This window comes from Ursus arctos, unplaced genomic scaffold, assembly GCF_023065955.2.
Source record: "Ursus arctos isolate Adak ecotype North America unplaced genomic scaffold, UrsArc2.0 scaffold_12, whole genome shotgun sequence".
NCBI classification, from domain to species: Eukaryota; Metazoa; Chordata; class Mammalia; order Carnivora; family Ursidae; genus Ursus; species Ursus arctos.
In genome coordinates, this window is record NW_026622786.1 from 35,461,467 (window position 1) to 35,478,608 (window position 17,142).

The window sequence follows — 17,142 nt, forward strand, 5'->3', positions numbered from 1 at the left end:
ATTACACTGCCACAGACACACAAAATCATATTTTTGAGGCCAACTCTGTAATAAAATACCATACAAAGAAGCCAGACTCTACATCCAATGGACCTAAGTGTACAAACATGACAGAAATACTGGCATATCAATAATGCAAAAACTTACATCACGATTTTATAAATGTGATTCAATTATAAAATTTCTCATGGAAAATGATTGTGAAAAGGAAAGATTTTTGTCACACCTACTTTCTCACAACTTATTCTTTCTTGCCTATGAAGTCATTCTTCTGTTTAATGGTATCAGATGTAATATGCTGTGACATGCTTGTAAGATTTATAATACAATATAATCTTTCAAACTCTACTGGATTGATCTTATCTATCAGTTGACCTAAAGGTTTACAGGTGGCCTTTGTATAATTCATTTACCTAGTAGCAAGTGGAAAATGTAACAAAGAGCTATTCTACCAAATTGTATTCTTTTCCTCCTTTACATATTTAACCTATGGTATAAACTCTTCAATCAATAAACAAAGATTTGACTGTATATATAATTCTTTCCAAATGAAGAATTTTAGATATGGTGTTGACTTTATCAAACTAAACGCCTCTTGTTTCTCTCTCTGTTTTATAACTCTTGCCATCCTAAACCTAATATTTATTTGACCAAAAATAATGCAACTCTCTTTAGCATTATTTACCTAAATATCTCTTTGAAAAAGTTTGTAGCTCTTTGAAGTGAGAGACCATTTCTCTCATCTTTGTGATCCTTCCTGGTATAATGCGTGGCTTATTAGATCTACTTAGTGTATGTTTGTTAAACTGAATTGACAAAAGGTCATATACCCAAAAACATAATAATTTAGCCAGTAATATTGGATGAAGTGAAATACAATAGAAACTAATTTAATCTTAGTAAGGAACACATTTAAGTAAAGTATGTCAAAAGAGCTATGGCAACAGCAGAGACAATATCTTAGGCTTTATATAAGAAAAGATTTGTTACTGTAGGCATAAACAACTAAATAGTTTAACAGCACCTAAAAATTGACATTCAGGTCAGTGGGTCAGTGGGGCTGGTAAATAAAATACAAATCAATTTATAATGGGTATGATGGGCTTTGTTTCATATATTTGAGCTGCCTGGTTAAATTATAGAAAAGAAAAGAAGTAAATTGGTAAAATAAAGGACACAGAAGAGATGTTGAAACATATTTATATTTTGAGAATAATAAAACAGAGAGGACTACATCTTTTCTATAGTCAGCATCTATCAGAGTTGTCTCTTTTTCCCAGACAAGTTTCAAAACTAGTTTGCTCATTGCAGTGCAAATACTGGGATTTGGATAGTTGGCCATTCATTTATACAATCAACAAATATTTAAGTACCTGCACTTGGAATGTACTGTTAAGTATGGAGGTTTCAGTCTAATGATAGAAATATACACTAACTAAATTATTACAAAGATACATGGATAATTACAAACTGAGATAAATGCTGTGAAATATAGGAATTGCCTTCTAAAAGAATGTATAGCAGAGAAACTATCCTTAGGAAAGTCTTCCAGAGGAGGAGCATTTGAGCTAGGATCTGAAGGATGAATAGTAGTTGCTTAGGCAACGATGGGGAGAGGTTATTTTAGAGAGAAGTCATGAGCTGAGAGGAAGCTCTACATATTTATTTGAAGATCTAAAAGAAGGCTAGCATGGCAATGGCACAGGGAGTCAGGTGGGAAGTAAGCGTAAGACGAAGATGGAAAAGGAAGCAGGGGACAAAACATGTAGCTTTGCGGGCCTTATTCCCAAGGATTTGTATTTTTATCATAAGAACAAAGGGATGTCATTGAAGAGATAGGGCTAGTTTTACGATCATATTATTGTTTTGTAAAGATCATTCAAACAAAATGGAAGGGACTAAGAGTGGACAAGCACTGCTTTCTGTTGTAAACCAAATAAGGGATGGTAGAATGCTTTTGATGAGCGGAGAAAAGAAGTGGATAGATATAAAAGATTCAAAAGGAGATATGAAATCAACAGGAGATAGATTGTCCATAATTAAAGTGATTCCTAAATTTCTGGCTGACCCAAATAAATATTTTTGATATCCTTAAACATTGAAAACTGCCTTTAAAAAGGAATATGAGGGGAATGCTGTTGTTTCTAAAAAAAAAAAAAAAATCAATTCTTGGTAAGTTTGCTTTACAATATGCCCTTCAATTTAAAAACTATTATTTTCTAGGTACACTTCCTTATTTGAGTACCAGAAGTCACTTCCACTTACCTTAAAAGATAATTAACAGGATTCTCAGATTAATTAAAAGTATGTGATAAAACCTGACATTGAATTACTTATGAAGATATTTAAAAAATGGCAACAGTTCTAGAAGCAAAAGATAAAAATCAGTGTCTCAGTAGAATTTTGACAGTACTAAAACCAGACAAAAATAGCACCAACAGAAAAAGTTAAAGATGAATTTCAGCCAAATACCAAACACAAGTAAAATTCAACTATATATATATAAAGAATTAAGTGAATGAAATAAAAGACAAATGAAGTGAAAGAATTACAGAAAGGCAAAAATTACTTAATACTAAGAAATCTATCATATAACATATTACAGATATAATCTAAAAATGCTAAAAACAAGTACTCAGTAAAATTCAACTATTTTTGATTTGTTAAAAATTGTCATAAAATGGTTTCTGCTCTGAATTGTAAGGGGCTTGGAAGCTGTCATCCCCTTTCTTACAACAAGGAAAAAGCTGAGCAAACTGAAAATCAGCAACTCTATTTAGATCATTGAGGTCAAAGGACAAACTTTTGCCTAAAAACTGGAGAGACAAGACAGGAGGATATAGAGAACCAGAGCTTACCAGAAGCTGAAGACCATAACTGGATGGTAGGAGCACTTTATAATTATATTTGTCAATATAAAATTAACAAATTGCTTAAGACACAATTTAGACTATCGTAAGTGTTAAGAAACTAAGAGGGGACCCTGTCTGAGGCAAGGTCCCACATGTCCCTGAGTTTTACCACTGGGAGACCCGCTAGGTTCTCACTATAAAGTCCAGAGACATATCTGTTTTTTCTTCTAACAGTGAGATGGGAAAAGTAACCATTTTGAAATATACTCAGCAGGCTCTGTTCTCCTTAACAAAGCTTGCCCTCAAGGGAAATTGTTTTATCTGAGCCTAACTGATTTGAGTTTTTGCCAAAACCTACTGAACTTGGGAGAAGAGCAGTTCTCCAACCCTAGATGCTTCTAGCCTTAGACATGGGGAAAAGAAAAGACCCCAGCTCAGGCTCATTGAAAGACTGAGACCTAATCATAAAACTATAGAGTGCTTCTCCCCTCTTATAACTTACCATCACATGAATAGGGCTCCTGTATAATAGTGGAGGATTATAGCTAAAAGAACTGCAGACCCAAATCCTATTTAAAGCATCTCTAGGAAAGCCTAAAGACAACAGACGAGACAAAAACAATGACACTAGGAGGAAATTTAGCTTCTGACACCACAGTGCAGCAAACAGTAAACATGGCCTAATTCCTAACCAGATAACTTAAAACTTTACACGGAAGGCCAGTTTACCTCAGGTCCTTTTACCTTATACACCGTGTTTGACTTTCAACAAAAAAAAATCACAGGGCATGCTAAAAGAGGAAAAACAGTTTGAAGAGACAAGCATCAGGAACAGACTCAGATATAGCAGAGATTTTGAAATTTTCAGACTGGGAATTTAAAGGTAAGTAGAAATAGACTTTCTCAGACAAGCAAAAACTGACGGAATTTGTCACTAGTAGACCCGCCTTGTAAGAAATGTTAAATGAAATTCTTCAGAGAGAAGGAAAGTGATATAGATGAGAATCTAGCATAGAAGAAAGGAAGAAAGAACTTTAGAAGGAAAATATAAAAGTAAAATCAAATCTTTTTTTCTTAATTACTAGAATAGGTAGTTTGTACAAAATAATAATCACAACAGTGTATTTAATCTCATACCTTAAGGATAAGTGTAGTGGTATAGTGTTTTTTGTGAAAATAGACTTGGATTAATTGTAAATATACATTGCAAACTCTAGAGAAACCACTAAAAATCTTCTTTTTTTTTTAAAGATTTTATTTATTTATTTGATGGAGAGAGAGACAGCCAGCAAGAAAGGGAACACAGGCAGGGGGAGTGGGAGAGGAAGAAGCAGGCTCCCAGCGGAGGAGCCTGATGTGGGGCTCGATCCTGGAACGCTGGGATCACGCCCTGAGCCTAAGGCAGATGCTTAACGACTGAGCCACCCAGGCGCCCTTAAAAATCTTCTAAAAGAAGTATAATTGTTATCATAAAATAAGAGAGTAAATGGAATCAATTAAAATTCACAGTTAAAAAAGAGTGGAAGACAAAGAAAGAAAAAAAACAAATAACATGAGTAACAAATAGAAAACAGTAACAAAGATAGGTATGAACTCAAATATGTGGAAAACCCCAAACAATTGACCAATAAAAATCCACACCTGGAACTAATAAGCAATTATAACAACGTGGCGGGATATCAGGATACAAGATTAATATATAAAAGTCAGATGCTTTCCTATATGCCAGCAATAAGCAATTGGAATTTGAAATTTAAAACACAACACCATTTACATTAGCATCAAAAGTAGAAAGGAAATAGGTATAAATCTAACAAAACGTACACAGAATATATGTGAGGAAAACTACAAAACTCATTAAATAGAAGAAGTTCTAAATAAACAGAAAGATATTTCATATTCGCGGATAGGAAGAGTAAATATTGTTAGGATATCACGACTATAGATTCAATGCAATTCCAGTCAAAATACTAGCAAGTTACTTTGTGGATATTGATAAAGATCTTCTAAAGTTCACATGGAAAGGCAAAGGATCCAGAAGAGCCAACATAATATTGAAAAAGGACAAAGTCAGAGGACTGACACTACCCAACTTAAAGACTTAGTATAACACTACAGTATTCAAGACAGCGTAGTAGGAATAAAAAGATAATTTGAACAGAATGGTGAGCCCAGGAATAGAAGTCCACAAATACAGTCAACTGATCTTTGACAAAGTTGCCAAGGCAACACTTTCAACAAATAGTGCAGGAACAACTAGGTATCCACATAAAAACAAAACCAAAACCAAAAAAAAAGAAGGACCTAAATAAAGACCCTATACCTTTCAAAAAATTAACTCAGAATGGATTATAGACCTAAATTTAAAATGTATAACTGAATCTTCTTTAAGATAACATAAGAGGAAAATCTCACTGACCTTGGATCTGGCAATGGCTTTTTTACATACAACATCAAAAGCATGATTCATGAATGGAAAAATTGATAAGTTGAATTTCATTAAAATTAAAAACTTCTGCTCTGTGAACGAGGTGTTAAGAGAATGAAAGACTTGGGGCGCCTGGGTGGCACAGCGGTTAAGTGTCTGCCTTCGGCTCAGGGCGTGATCCCGGCGTTGTGGGATCGAGCCCCACATCAGGCTCTTCCACTATGAGCCTGCTTCTTCCTCTCCCACTCCCCCTGCTTGTGTTCCCTCTCTCGCTGGCTGTCTCTATCTCTGTCGAATAGGTGAATAAAATCTTTAAAAAAAAAAAAAAAAGAATGAAAGACTTGCGACAGCCTGGGAGAAAACATTTGCACGACGCATATCTGATAAGGGACTTGTATGCAAAACATAGAAAGAACTCTTAAAAGTTAACAATAAGAAAACAAAAAATCCATTTAAAAAGTGGGCAACAGATCTGAACAGACAATACACCAAAGACTACAGATAGAAAAGAAGCATAAGAAAATATGCTTATCATCATATGTCATTAGAGAGAATTGCAAATTAAAACAACAATAACATACCATTACGCACCTGTATGAATGGGTAAAATCTAAAACACTGACAATACCAAAGGTTAGCAAAGATGTAAAATAACGGGCGTTCTCATCCGTTGCTGGTGGTAATACAGAATGAGAATGGTACTGCAACTTTGGAACACCCTTTGGCAGTTTTTTACAAAGCTAAACATATTCTTACCATTATGATCCAGCGATCATGCTCCTTGGTATTTACCAAAATGAGTGGAAAACTTAATGCCTACACAAGAACTGGCACATGATTGCTTATAGCAGCTTTATTCATAGTTGTCCAAAGTAGAAGCAACTGATATGTCCTCAAAAGATAAATGAATAAACAAACTGTGGTGCATCCATACAATGAAATATTATTCGTCAATAAAAAAAAAAGAGTTATTAAGCCACAAAAAGACAGAAGAACCTTTAAATGCATCCTGATAAGTGAAAGAAGTCAGTCTGAAAAGTCTAAATACCGTATGATTCCAACGATATGACATTCTGGAAAAGGCAACACTATTGAGACAGTAAAAAAGAGCAGTGGTTGCCAGGTGTCAGGGGTAGAGGACCAGGGATGAAGAGGTGGAAAGCAGGAGGATTTGGGAGCAGTGAAACTATTTTATATGGTACTCTAATGATGGATACATGACATTATGCATTTTTCAAAACTCATACAACTGTACAACTCTGTGTCTGTGTTCACACAGAGTGAACCCTAATGTAAACTATGGACTTTAAGTAGTAATAGTGTATAATATCGATTAATCAATTATAACAAATGCACCACACTAATGCAAGATGTTAATAACAGAGAAAACTGGGCAAAGGTGATATAAGGGAACTCTGTACATTCTGTTCAATTTTGCTGTAAATAAAAAACTTTTCTAAGAAATAAAATTTATTAATTGAAACAAAATATTCTAGTAACGTCAAACATAGTTCTGTATTAAGGTAAAGTAGGTTATCATATATCCGCACCCAACCTACTAGGAAATAAGGAAACACCAGAAGCATAGAAATCACAATATAACGTTGCCAACTGTCACTATCTTATCTAACATTATTCGAAAAGTTTTAGCTAAGTGTAGTGGTTCCTTATCATATGAGGAAAGAAAAGCATTATTTAGAGAAAATTTAAATAAACCCCCCAAAACTTATAACACCCAAAGAGTTAATTCTGTATTTTTCAATTTCTGAGATACAGTAATATACACAAGACATAAAATAGACATTTTAAAAAATCAGTTTTTCTGATATGCATATAATATACAAGTAATAAAATATAATGGAAAAATATTCCATTCTAGATAGAAACAAAACATAATAATTAAGGATAAACTTAATGGGAATTGGATGGGACACATACAAACTTCAAAAATTCATTAAGAGACCTAGAAACAGACTTAAGTAGAAAGTCAAATAATTGTCTAACTAGAAGACTAATTATTTTTTAAACTAATGTATTTATTAGAGTTAACACAGTCCCATTCAAAAATCCCACTACCCATGTAAATCAGGTGTGGGATTTAATTATTGAAAGATGACATAAAAATAAGCAGACAAAATAGCTTAATATTTTTAACCTGCCATAAAAGGAAGACTAGGGCTGATAGAATTTAAAAGAAATAATACAGAATAATTCCATGGAAGTAGATGTTTTAACCTTAAATGTGATGGAAAAAATCTTCAAACACTAACAGATATAACTATATACAAATTTTAAATTTTTAAATTTCTCCCATCCCAATTTTTTTTATGCTCAAAGATTTAAGGAAATACAGCAAATGTTAAGTGGTTTAAGTGGTTATTTTGGGTCATTTTTACTTTATGAGTTTCCAGGTATTCTACGGTGATCATATTTAGGGGGAAAGGGTTATCTTTAACAATATATATTAAAAAATTAAATAACAAACTACATACTAGGCAGATGTTAACAGTAAAATAGGATGCCTATAAGTTCATGTCCACAACACATAAAAAACTCATACAAATCTTTTAAATTGGGGTGCGTGGGTGGTGCAGTCATTAAGCGTCTGCCTTCGGCTCAGGGCGTGATCCCAACGGTCTGGGATCGAGCCCCACATCAGGCTCCTCGGCTGGGAGCCTGCTTCTTCCTCTCCCGTTTCCCCTGCTTGTGTTCCCTCTCTCGCTGGCTGTCTCTATCTCTGTCGAATAAATAAATAAAATCTTTAAAAAAAAAAATCTTTTAGATGACTCCCAAAATACATAGGCAAACGACATGATCAAGAACACATGGCAAATAGCTGATAATCAAATTACAAAAACAATATTCAACTTTGCCAATAGTCAGATATGTACACATTTTAAGATAAGAGATTGTCCATCAAATTAATGAAGAATTTAAAAAATAATATTCTTTGTTGGCTTGGATTCAATGAATAGACTTTACTTTTATATATTGCTTGCAGAATGTTAGTTATTGCAACCTCTCAGGAAATTTCCTTGACTTTGTGACGAAATAATGGTACATTTCAAACTCTGTTCTAAGGGAGAAAATGCAGAATACACACAGACTTCTGCACAGACATGTTTCTCTCAGTGTGTTTATAATAATGTGGAAACACATCCTGAGGAGAATTCACAATTTTCAAATATTATATATAATGTTTAATAAGCTATAACTGAAGCCATAACATAGCCTTCTATTCACACACACACACACACACACACACACACAAAACATATGAATCAACTATAAAGTTGTAATTTTGTTTATACAAAAAGTTGATAAATGTATTATTATGTGTTCTATTACATATTATATATTATAAATTTCATATTTAGATGCATATGTTAATCAAAATACAGAGTAAACTTTGATTCTCAGATCTTAAATTTTATTTTAATATAGGGACCACGAGGATTGCAAGGTGACGCTGGACCTCCTGGAGAAATGGGTGCTGAGGTAACTTTTTGTGTGGCTCTTTTTTGTTATTTCATTAATACCCGGTACTTTTTGTAAGACTCCTCAACGTAAAGTTGATGCATTAGGTATATATTTAAAGAATAATTCTGTAGTGTTGTGTTTCATATTCAGAAAATAGAGCCTCAAATTCCATTAAAAGTAGGAGTGACTGTTTTATGCATCTAATTTTATACACATAAAGTTCTCTTTTTTTAAGTTTTTATTTAAATTCCAGTTAGTTGATATAGTGGCTCAGGCATGCTTACGTACAACACCCAGTGCTCATCAGAACAAATGCACTCCTGAATCCCCATCGCCTATTTAACCCATTCCCCCACCCAACTCCCCTCTGGTAACCATCAGTTTGTTTTCTATAGTTAAAGCTCGGTTTCTTGGTTTTCCTCTCTCTCTTTTTTTTTTCCTGTGAACATTTGTTTTGTTTCTTAAATTGCACATATGAGTGAAATCATATGGTATTTTTCTTTCTCTGACTTATTTCACTTAGCATAATACTCTCCAGCTCCATCCACATTGTTGCAAATGGCAAGATTTCATTCTTTTGGCTGGCTGAGTAATATTCCATTGTATATATACACCACATCTGCTTTACCCATTCATCAGTTGATGGACATTTGGGCTCTTTTCATAATTTGACTGTTGTTGACAATGTTTACATTGGAGTGCATGTAGCCCTTTGAATTAGTATTTTTGTATTCTTTGGGTAAATACCTAGCAGTGCAATTGCTGCATGGTAGGGTAGTTCTATTTTTAACTTTTTGAGGAAACTCCATACTGCTTTCCAGAGTGACTGTACCAGTTTGTATTCCCAGCAACAGTCTAAGAGAGTTCTTCTTTCTCTGTATCCTCACCAACATCTGTTGTTTCTTGTGTTATTAATTTTGTCATTCTGACTGGTGTGAGGTGATATGTCATTGTAATTTTGATTTGCGTTTCCCTGATAAGTGATGTTGAGCATCTTTTCATGTGTCTGTGGGCTATCTGTACGTCTTCCTTGGAAAGATGTCTGTTCATGTCTTCTGCCCATTTTTTAACTGGATTATTTGTTGAGTTTTGCAAGTTCTTTATATATTTTGGATACTAACCCTTTATCAGATATGTCATTTGCAAATATCTTCTCCCATCCCTTAGGTTGCCTTTTGGTTTTGTTGATTGTTCTCTTTCCTGTGCAGAAGGTTTTTATTTTGATGAAGCCCCAATAGTTTATTTTTGCTTTTGTTTCCCTTGCTGTGGTAGACATATTTGCATAGTTGCTACAGCCTATGTCAAGGAGGTTACTGCCTGTACACATAAAGTTCTCTTAACAGCCCATTTAAATGACAGAACAAAAAGTGAATAACACTTACCCTTCACTCATTAGAGTTAACTTGATAATGCTTCACTCTAAGATGTTCTAAGATTCTCTAAGATTCTCCTTTATAGAAGAATATTAAGAAGTGACCTCTGGGGTATCTGGGTGGCTCAGCTGGTTAAGCAGCCAACTCTTGATTTTGGCTGAGGTCATGATCTTGGGATCATGGGTCCTGGGATCGAACTCTGCATCAGGCTCTATGCTCAGCGGGAGTCCGCTTGAGGATTACCTCTCTCCTCCTCCCTCCACTCCCACACTCTCTCTCTCAAATAAATAAACAAATCCTTAAAAAAAACGAAATGACCCCTGTTTAGGATATATTTTGGAATAATATACTATGCTCATTATAATTATAAAATCCAATTACTTCATTTCTGTTGTTTGTTAACTTTAACTCTAAATAAATTAGACATAAATTCTTTCCTCTTTTGTCTTTTGTGAAACTGCTCTCTTTTGATTCTGCTCTTTACCTTCTCATTAGCCTTTCTCAATCTTGATGTGAAGCTGTCCTTCTTTCTCAGCCTAGCAATCATATTATCACGCCTTTAGGTATCAGTATTATTCCTAGAGCTCCCATCTTGATGGCTCTAACTCATGCCGGTCTCTTCAGCTGCAGTTACTGATTCCCTGTTGTCTTTTTACATATGCACCTAAGTAGCCCACATACATCTTAAATTCAAAATATCTAAACCAAACCCATCACTTTCCCACTGTTCTTTCTCCTTTTATTTCCATCTCATTGAATGATACTCCTTATGCCCAACAACCCCAAACTGAGTCTTCCTAGACTCCTCTTCCTACTTTATTTTCTCCAGTCAGCCATCATTTCCCTCTGAATGAGCCCCCACAGTACCTCAATTTTATCCTTTCCTTTTCATCCCTATTTCTAGTCCTCTGCTCTTATTGCATGTCTCCAGCAACTTCCATCATTCCTTCCATCATTCCTCTCCTTGGAATTTTTCAGTGGCTCTCGTGACCTTCAATAAAATGCCAACTTTTTAACATGATAAATGATGTTCTATATGATCTGATTTATGCAGACCTGTTTAGCCATATACCAATAAAGCTCTTCTCCTCCCTCATGTACTCCAGGTTTGTTGGCCTATTTTTAATTCCATGATTATGCCATGCTTTCTTGCTGGGCACTTTGTATCCACTGGTAATACAAGGATGGCTGATATATGGTCCCTGACTCCTTTAGGAGTTTGTAATCTATTCCAGAATATAGCCATATAAAACATTATTACATTGCCATGTATTAGACCCAGTGATGGAGATATTCAGAGGTCAGTATAGGAACATGGCAATGAGCATTTGACTCCGGGGAAAAGAAGACTTGTGGGGAATGTGGGGTGGTGATGAGATGAGTTTTAAGGAGTGAGTAGGAGTTAGCCATATGAAAAGAGTAAATAAGGATAAGGAAATTCCAGGAAAAGGTATAGTATGAGCAAGAATATACAAACATGAGGCAATATGGATTCTTTGATGTTTAAAGTCAAAGCAAGGTGTGGTAATAGATGAAATTATAGAAAAATCATTAGGTTATGAAAAGTTCTGTGTACTCTGTTAAGCTTAAATTTTTTTATTTTATGGGCTATATTAAGTCATTGTAAGATATAAGCAGGGCAGTAATAAAGTCAGATTTATATTTTTGGACAATAAGATAATTCTAGCAGCTGCATAGAGGATATATTTGAGAGGACAGAATACCTACTAAAGGACTGTTGCATTCAACCAGGCAAGAAATGGTGGACTTCTGAACTAAAGTAGGAAGGATAGAAAGGGAGAAAAGTGGATGGATTTGAGAAATGTTTTTTATATAAATTCTGCAGAACCTTCATATTTGTAGAATATGGGAAGTAAAGGGGAAAGAGAAGTAAAAAATTATTCCCAGATACTAGGCTGTGCAACAGGATGGATGGCAATACCTTTCATGAGACCAAAGAGGAATATTAGGGAGATGGGGGGGTCATCATCTGTTAATCTGCCCAAGGTAAATGGTTAAGAAGTAGGACAGCCTGACTTTGAATCCACATCTGGTTCAAAAGCTGATGCTGATACCCTATACTATGCCACATCCTCTGATCCTAAAGCAAACTGAGAAAAGTCATACCTAATAACTAGAAGGTTTTTTCTATTAACAGAGTAGGAGACAAAAATTCTGTTGTGATAAGGAGTAGGGGTTGAGTAGGTCAGTCGAGGAAAATTTGCTGGTTTAGAATAGTGGTCGAAGGTAATGGGAGAGGGAAATGACTATAGGCAAGTGAAAGAGCAGATATACTTTACTAGAAGTCAAGCTTTTAGTAGGAGACTATGAATTTGCATTATATTGATGATGACAATAGCCCACAATTATGAAGCACTTTTTATGTGCCTAGCAGAATTTATGTGCTTTGCTGTGTTAATGGATTCTCAGAACACTCTATGAGATAGATGCTGCTATTATTTTCATTTTACAGATGAGGAAACAAAAGCATGAAATGGTTAAGTAACTTGCTCAAGAGCAGTAACTAGTAGTATTGGGACAGCCTACATGTCAACTCAGGCAGTCTCTCTCCACAACCCATTCTCTTCACCACTATGCTTCTCAACATGTCATGATGCCACTTGGCACAAGTGTGTAATTTTTTCCAGCAGTTTTCAACTGGAAATGGAAATGGAGATGATTGAAGGTGCTAATCCAAGACTGGTATAAGAAAAGAAACAACACAGTGTTCAGAAGATCAACTATTAGAGTTAGTTTAAGAAAGGAATAACAGAAGCCAAGAGGAACTGACAGGTTGGGAGAAATTAGGAACCACAGGAGATCTGTGACATCAAAGCAATTTTAATATGGAAGAAATTCTAAGAGAGTTGGAATTCTAAAGATAGAATATTAATCTTAAAGTAGGATATTAAATTCTGTCAGTTCTGAGGCAGAGCAGAAACCCAGGCAATCTCACTTCATAGTTTTTCCTAAGTACTGTCCTGTACTGCCTCTTGTAACAGTGAAGAAGTCACAAAGCTAACCCACATAAGTACATGCACACAGTGAAAGAGAAGAAAAGAGGAAGGGGGAATGAGGAAGGAAGAGGGGAGAGGTACCCTCAGTGTGCTCAAAAACAAGATAAATATCTCTGAAACAAAGAAACAATACAACAGCAGTTGTAGGAGCTCCAGGCCTAGAGAGAGCCAGAGGTTGCAAGAAGTTTTATGTTTTCAAGGTAAAAGGAGCCACATTCTCCCCAACTGGACCCACCCATGAAAGGAAAGTGGAAAAGCTGCCATATAATCTTTTATAATGTGATTAAATTCATATCATCTTTGTGTGATATTTTTTATGAAATGAATAAAGAAAACTGAAATTTTTTAAGGAAGTGTGCTCCAGAGGGCTCAACAGCAATAGCTGGGAAGAGTGAAAAGTGAAAAAACACTGAGAATAGTAAGAATATGAAGGTGGGAAATTAGAAGAGGAAATGGGAAGTGGTTTGTCTTTGACCAAGGAATAAAGGATGACAGGAAGAATAGAAGAAATAGGTCTTAAAAGTTCTGACTTCAGATGATGTTGCTTTGGCATTTGAACTGTTAAAGGGTGCCAGAATTATGCCATCAAGTTTATAAAGTGTAAGCAAAAATATTTTCCTGGACATACATCTTACCCTTGGGCTAGAAATTACTATGATCTTCTTATGAGGTTGTTATTGCCTTTGCAATTGGTGAAGAAATGTATACAGATGATGTGTCAAATCATTCTCTTCTAGGGACCTTCAGGTATTGAGGGAGAATCTGGTCTGCAAGGCGAACCAGGTGCAAAGGTAACCTTCCTAAATAGTAAAAGGGTCTCTGAACTTTTACCACTGAATCCCCTGTTTGCCACATTTTGGCAAGTACCCACCATCTCGAAAGCAAGTGAAGGAGAGCAAATAAAAATGGGAAGTGTTTTCATATGAGTCAGAAAAAAATTTTATATATATATATGATATATATATAATACACACTTATATATGTATGTATATACTGACTCTGTGTGTGTGTGTGTGTGTGTGTGTGTGTGTGTGTGTAAGAGAAAGTGAGGAAATACAAATGATAAAGCATGGGGCAATATATTATCAATAAATTAATCAGGAAAAGAAAAAAATGGGAAGTGTTTTGAAAGTCATATCTTTATGATACACCTTCCATAATTATTAGATATACTATTTTAGTAGAAAAAAGTTTTAATCTTTCCCTGTGTTTCTTCAGGGAAATGTTGGACCTGCAGGCAATGTTGGAGTTGCTGGAGAACCAGGGTTACGGGTAAATGTCTACTGGGAACCATCTCAACGCACTGGCCTGAGTAGTTCAGAGACTCAAAATTTAGCATAAGTAAAGCTTCAAAAAATGCATAATAAACCTTTCTGGTACATAATAGAAAATGTCTTTATTTCTTAGTTTTAAAAGCTGCATACCAGACCCTGTTCACATTGTCATTTAGTAGTATTTGGAGTTCTAACCTCATACATCCTTTTGTCAGTATAAAGTGTACTCTGTAGAATGCTTTACACATATGCAGAGTAACTGTGATTGTCACTCATGGTCGCATTAAGAAGAAATTCACAAAAAACAGTAATCAACTCTCAGGTTATTTCCTGACCTAACAAGGCAAACAAATGATTACAACCTAATTTATGTTTGAAAAAACAACAACAAAAATCTAAAGTCACAAAAAGTTAACAGGATTCAAGGAAATAATTGTAAATAAGTATAATTAGATAGCTTACAGAAGTTATTCTAATATAGACAGCCTGTAATTTGGGCTGACGTAAGCTTTTTCCCAAGATAACAGTGCCCAAGATAATCTCAAGAGACATTTGCATACTAAAAGGCATTCTGCACCTATCTTATATTTGAATTCGCAATACCGATTCTTTAAATCATCTTCAGAGCTATTCCAAGCAAATTATATCAAGCTTATTATACTGCCAAATAGTCCTTATAAATAAAGTAGAAGTAGGAATAAATGTACACAAACCTGGTACTTCCTATAGATACCAGGAAAAAAATAAGGTGCGCAATTTAGCAAAATAATAAATCTTACTGTTTTCGCTACAAAATAGGGTGAACCAGGAGCTCCTGGAGAGGAAGGTCTCCAAGGAAAAGATGGATTAAAGGTAAATTATACTTTTCTCATTATGTATAAGTAGATATTTTTTGTGAAATCTTTAAAATATTACATAATTACATGATTACTTTTATGTTCCCAACAAAAATCTGCTTATTGTGTGTGCTTATTTTACTGCTTTCCCTTTCTTAAAAATTTTTACTGGGTTACAGGGGAGCCCAGGAGGAAGGGGTCTTCCTGGAGAGGATGGAGAAAAAGGAGAGACAGGTTTACCAGGGGCTTCAGGGCCCTTGGGTAGACCAGGTCTAATGGGCCCTCCGGTGAGTACTGCTGGGTTCATGTTTGAGTACTCCGGGAACTCAGTCCTCTATACGCACACACACACATACATTCTGATTCTCTTAGATGTCTGTTGGGTAATTGAAGGTGTAAAACTGTGGCTTGAGAGAGGGCCAAACCAGGGACCGATAGCCTACCTAACATCCAAGTACGAAAGATACTTTTTCCATGTGTCACACAAGTCCTTTCTTTTCCTCCCACTTTGAGATATAATTGACAAGTAGCATTGTGTAAACATAAGGTGTATAATGTGATGATTTTATACACACACACACATGCACACAGGTATATATATCTATGTATCTATAGATATATATATACCAAATAGGGTTAGTTAATACATTCATCACTTTACTTAGTTACCTTTTTGTGGTGTGGTGAAAATTTTTAAGATTTACCCTCCTAGCAACTTTCAAATACACAGGACAGTATTGTTAAATATAGTCACCACATTGTACATTATATCTCTTACTTATTTTACAACTGGAAGTTTGTATCCATTCACCATTTCCCCCATCTCTCTGCCACTGGCAGCACCCATCAGTCTACTCTCTGTTCCTACGATTTCAGTTTTTTTAGATAACACACATATGTGAGATCATACAGTACCTTTTTTCCTCTGTCTGACATTTCACATAACATAATGACTTCCAGGTCCATCCACGTTGTTGCAAATGTCAGAATTTCCTTCTTTTTGTGGCTGAACAATATTCCATTGTATATATAAGCCATATACATACCATTCTTTTTTCAAATATAAGTTGACCACATATGCATGCATTTTTTTCTGGGCTCTCCGTTCTTTTCCATTAGTCTATATGTCTGTTTTAATGCCAGTACCATACTGTTTTGATTTGTATAGTCTTGTATTAATACAGTTTGGAATTAAGAGATGTGATACCTCCAGCTTTATTTTTTCTTAAGATTGATTTGGTTATTTGGAGTATTTTCTGGTTTCATGTGAATTTTAGGATTTTTTCTATTCCTGTAAAACATGCCATTGGAATCTTGCTAGGAATTACTTTGAATCGTAGGTGGTTTGGGATAATATGGACATGTTAACAATATTAATTATTCCTACCTATGAACATGAGATAGCTCTCCACTTATGTCTTCTTCAGTTTCTTTCATCAATGTCTTGTAGTTTTCAGTGTATAGATATTTCATCTCTGTGATTATATTTATCCCTAAATATTTTTTGAAGCTATTGTAAATGGGAATGTTTTCTTTATTTCTTTTCAGATAATTCATTGTTAGTGTATAGAACCATGACTGGGCTTTGTGGGTGATTTTGTATCCTGCCGTTTTACTGAAATCATTTATTAATTTTAACAGCTGGTGGTTTTTGTGTGTTTTTTTTTTTGTAGAGTCTTTAGGGTTTTCTATATATGAAGATAATGCCATCTTCAGAGACAATTTTACTTCTTCCTTTCTAATTTGGTTGCCTTTTATTTCTTTCTCTTGAATAATTGTTCTGGGTAGGATTTCCAGTACTATATTGAATAGAAGTGGTGAGAGTGAGCGCCTCGGTCTCCTGTTCCTGATCTTAGAGGGAAAGTTTTCAACTTTTCACTAT

At 35.0% G+C, this 17,142-nt stretch overlaps 1 protein-coding gene across 1 annotated transcript in view; it reads left to right on the plus strand.

Moving 5' to 3' along the window:
• The window catches only part of COL24A1 (collagen type XXIV alpha 1 chain), a 366,899-nt gene that overhangs the window by 233,557 nt on the left and 116,200 nt on the right, over positions 1–17,142 (plus strand). The window contains exons 33-37 of the mRNA XM_057310505.1: positions 8,725–8,778; positions 13,888–13,941; positions 14,369–14,422; positions 15,223–15,276; positions 15,440–15,547. Coding sequence (XP_057166488.1) covers positions 8,725–8,778; positions 13,888–13,941; positions 14,369–14,422; positions 15,223–15,276; positions 15,440–15,547 — 324 coding nt within the window. The remainder of the gene's footprint in view (positions 1–8,724; positions 8,779–13,887; positions 13,942–14,368; positions 14,423–15,222; positions 15,277–15,439; positions 15,548–17,142) is intronic.